The sequence below is a fragment of the Temnothorax curvispinosus genome, unplaced genomic scaffold (genome assembly GCF_003070985.1).
Source record: "Temnothorax curvispinosus isolate PA1 unplaced genomic scaffold, ASM307098v1 QBEX01010925.1, whole genome shotgun sequence".
Taxonomy (NCBI): Eukaryota; Metazoa; Arthropoda; class Insecta; order Hymenoptera; family Formicidae; genus Temnothorax; species Temnothorax curvispinosus.
The window spans coordinates 975-5891 of NW_020220705.1; the positions used below are offsets into that span (position 1 = coordinate 975).

The 4917-nt window shown below is 34.3% G+C and overlaps 1 protein-coding gene across 1 annotated transcript; it reads right to left on the bottom strand.

The window, feature by feature from the left end:
* Nucleotides 1–2777: 2777 nt before the first annotated feature.
* On the bottom strand, nucleotides 2778–4415 carry LOC112460907 (the record flags this gene model as incomplete). The annotated part of the gene is made up of 1 exon (XM_025025849.1): nucleotides 2778–4415. A coding segment is annotated over exon 1 (1638 nt), but the record flags the coding sequence as incomplete, so codon positions are not given.
* Between the last annotated feature and the right edge of the window lie 502 nt (nucleotides 4416–4917).

Sequence of the window (4917 nt, forward strand, 5' to 3'; positions counted from 1 at the left end):
GACAACGACACACAGCAATGATATGAAAGGTCCTGCAAGAAGAGGCATGTCGTAGGTCAATACACCGGCGAGAATTATAACAAAGCACGATTTGACACCGTCTCAAAATGACACGGATTTTTTGCATCATGCATATGTCACGGTTTTGAGCAAATTGTAATCCATGCTCATGAACTTTGGTCGTTGGCAAATCGGGGTTTTACTATTGATACGTGCAATATTGTGACGGTGTCAAATCGTATCTTTGTTATAATTCTCGTCGGTGTGTTGACCTACGACATGCCTCTTCTTGCAGGACCTTTCATGTCATTGCTGTGTGTCGTGTCGATAAGATCGTCAAGTCTTCTCGCACAGAGTATTCATTATGTACATGGCTCTGTATTCCACGTTTTTCAGACCGAATGGTGAGTTTCCTAAAGAATCTTTTTAATATCTCGACATTAATTGAACAAATTTGCGGATATGGATCTATTGGCCTATGTTTCTAATACTTTGAATCAGTAAATTCGCCATATGGTACGGAGAACGTGTAACTCAATTTCTGTAACTACCGCTGAAGATGGCTCAAAACTGAACCGAAACGTACGGATCGATGTAATGTATCAAAATGACGAATAAATCAGTTATTTCTGATATTACGCACTGTGATCTGCGTCTGACCCTCATAGTTTTGACTTCTCCTATTTTAATCTCGAGGTTCCTCATATTACGTTATTTATTTTTTTTAACTTTCTTTGATAGAATTTTATTATGCTTCTTGAAGGAGTATAAATTCTTCTTTCGAGTACATGATAAAGACTCTTTCTAAAATTTGTACATTTTATAACTATTATCAAGAAAATATTCTTTCTTAAAGACAACCGTTACTTATTAAAAGAAAAAAGTAAATTGAGTAATCGCTTTTTTAAGCAGTAGAATTGATATTTTCTTGTGTATGCATGTACACACGTATGTACATACGTGCGCACAAAAAAATTTTCTATGTCGTTAGAAAATTTTACTATCATCGCTTAGAACGGGGGCCCGGCGTTACGCGCCGCTCGTGCGTGATCGCCGCCGCTTGTTGTAAACAACTGCCCGCGCGCGGACCGCGGGGCGGTCGTATCTCACGGCGCGCTTGGATTTGGCGATGGGCCGGGCCAATACGGCGATTTTTAATTATTAATAACTCATAAACTATTGAGAAAATTGCAAAATGGTACAAGACTTTTCGACTCAGTTTGGCTCGTTCTATCTAAATACGAGAAAAGTCCCCACGATTTACGGACACCCTGTATATATATGGTTATATATATATATGTATATATATATATATATATATGGTTATATATATGTATATATATGTATATGTATATGTAACACACATCACATATAAGCATTTACGTATGATACATGACACATCACATATAAATAGTTATATATAATATGTATCATATCTAAGTATTTATATATAATGTGTCACGTGTCATATATATACATATGTATATATACGACACGTGACACATTATATATATACTAGCTTTTCGGCCCGGCTTCGCGCGGGCCTCAAATAGATCTATCTGTATATTAATTATATATGCTTTTTTTTATTCTCACTTTAATAATAATTTGTAATTTAAATACATTCTTTTTATTTTTAAAAAGTTTTAATTTTTCAACATTAATTTTTTAATATTCGTAAATTTTGAGATATCGGGCCTTTTTTTTTTTTTTTTTTTTCTTTGGAGGAGGAAAATGCCTAATGCATACCCTAGGGTCGGTCCCTAGGGTTATGCCGGACTTGCACCGGCTAAAAACCTCCCCCGGCCCCCACCCTTGGTATAAGTCACAGTTTTATTACTTTTACTTTTGTTGACTATGTAATCCGCAATTTTCTCTATACTTTATAAAATTTCTCGATATACCACATTTTTGGTATAAGATGTATTTTTTCCCTCAATTAAATGTCCTTGTTTGTTGGTTTCTTCTATTTTTATTTTTACATTTTCTTTTTTTGTTGCTCTAGAAAATGCTACATAGAGTTGTCCATGTGCAAATACTGTATTTCGTAGATATATCCCTACCTTTTTTAATGTTTGTCCTTGGGATTTATTTATTGTCATTGCAAATGCGACACGTATTGGAAACTGTCGCCTTTTAAGCTTAAATGGTAATTCAATATCACTTGGTATGAAATCGATTCTTGGTAATAAGACAATTTTTCCTTTTGCTGGTCCTGTCATAACTTCCGCATGAATCAGGTTTGGTTTCAGTTCTTTTACAATCAATCTTGTTCCATTGCATAATCCTTTCTTTGAATTGATATTCCTTAAAAGTATTATTATGGCACTCACTTTTAATTTTAATCGATGAACTGGCATTCCACTTGGTGTCACACTATTTAAAAACTCCGTTGGAAAATTTAAATGTTCCTGTTCTTCTTCACTTTCAATAGAGTCAATGGATAGATATTCCTTTTCTTCTCCTTCCATTAAACTTAAAATCTTGTCATTAATTTTAAACGTGTCCTCATTTTTTGGACAGAGGATTGCTCTATCTGAATTCTCCATTATTTCTTCCATAGTTATTTTTTCTCCAAAAATCTCTGTAATTAGTGATCCTGTACATAAAAATTCATGTGGAATTTCTATTGTATCTTGTTGTAATCCATCTGTATTCGTCAATTTTCCTTCTCCTAACTCCATTAGCCAATTTGCAAATTCTCTTTCCTCTCCTGTTCTCATATTTTTTTTGAGCTTAATTTTAATTACTTTTTTCCATATTTGGTTTTGTTTTACAGTCGACTCAATTATGGCTATTCTGTTTGCATGAACCACTACGGGTAAATTCTGTCTAAAGTCTCCTGTAAAAAGAATTATTTTTCCTCCAAATGGTTTTTTATTCCTCATCAGATCTCTTAATAATTTATCGACTGCTGTTAGAGCTTGTCCTACAGTCATGCTCACTTCATCCCATATTATTAGTTTCGCAGAAATTAATTGTCTTGCTTCCTGCGTTTTTCCTCTGATATTTGATTTCGTTCTCTCATCTATTGGTATTGTTAGCTTGAACAAACTGTGATATGTTCTTCCTCCCTTTAGAAGTGTTGCTGCTATGCCTGTTGACGCACATGGTAAAACCACCTCGTTTCTTCCTCTGATTACACTTAGTAATGTATTAAACAGGTATGTTTTTCCACTTCCAGCAAATCCGTCTATAAAAAATAATCTTTTGACTTCATTCTCATTTTCAATTGCTCGCATTACTAATTCGTACACGTGCTTTTGCTCTGCATTTAATGTCAATAATAAATCTTCTCCTCTACTTCTTTCCTCATCTGAATTATATTCTATTTTAGTAATTTTCAATGACTTCGGTTTTGGCAATTTGAAGTTTATGCAGCTAGTTCCATTATTTCTCATAATTTCCTCGATATAATTCATAGCTATATTTTCTGGATTATTCATATTTTTATGTACATAATCTTCAATCATTGCGTCTTTATATTTATTCCAAAGTGTTGGTACATCTATAGGCGTTCCATATATGCAAATATAAGCAAATAGTTCTCTAATCTGTGCAGGCATTTGGCTCTCTTTCGCTTCTTCTAGCGTTTTGTCCCATTGATCGTCTGATTCTATCAAATTTCTTGTTTTTGCCGCATCTTTAAACGTCTCATAAAGAACTCCGTTGACAGTTCTCAGATCCTCGTAACATTTAGCTCCCGCAACATGTAGGAGAAACATTCGTAAATAATATCTTTCATTATCTTTTATGCTTACTGTATATAGTCTTGAAATGATCTTTTCTGTTCCTTTTTGACGTAATTTCCATTTTGTTTCTTTCTTTTCATACACATATTGTGACGAAGTCTCTGTGTATAATAAATCCCTCGCTCTTTCATCATCTTGATTCAATTTAAACCATGCAGTAAGTGTAGTGTCCCTTCTCTGCGCACTTATTGCTGCTTGCTCTTCATTTCCCTCTTTGAAATATACCATTTGGCGATTAGGCAAATGAACTGCCAGTCTTATTATTGTATGAGACTTCATAAACATTTCATATCCGTTCAGTCTCCTCATTGCTTCTGGTGTACTAACATATCTTGCATCCATAAATGATTTTACCTCATCTATTTTAATGAGTTTCGTTCCATCTCTTGCTTGCACCTCAATGGCAGCACAATCAAATCCTTTATGAATGTACTTGTATAAGTATTTAACGCTTTTTACTGATGAACATATTTCCAAATTCGTGTGCCGATCATATTTCATTAATAAATATGGCGAATATGGCACTACCCATCGATTATCAATTTCTTTTCCTCTTACCTTGTATTTTTTCCCTGTATTCCTTCTTTGATACATGGGATACATTCTCATTTGCTTTTGTTTCCTCTCTAAATTCTTTCGGATAGCCTTTTGTACAATTTCCATCTTGCAGCAACTTATCCTGATTGACCGCGAGCGATTAATGACGTCACTTGAGCAAATCGAGCATGTATATTTCATATACAATTCTTTAAAATTCGATCGATTATTTCCCGAAAAATTAAAAAAATTAAAAAAATCGGTTTCCAGAAATTGACCGCGAGCGATTACTCGCGGTCAAACAGACAGACAGACTTAAAAATTAGAAAAATTAGAAAAACCGGTTTCCAGAAAATCGATAATGAAAAATTATATACTTTATGGCACTCTCCAGAAAATCCTACCCCTATTTCACGTACTCGTGGTAAAAATTCGATCCACTAACGAATGAGTAGTTCGCGATCAGACAGAAAAATTTAAAAAATAAAAAAAATCGATTTTCAGAAAATCGGTAACGAAAAACTGTACACTTTATGGCACTCCCCGGGAAATTCTACCCCTATTTCATGTACTCGGGGTAAAAATTCGGTCCACTAACGAATGAGTAGTTCGCGATCAGACAGAAAAA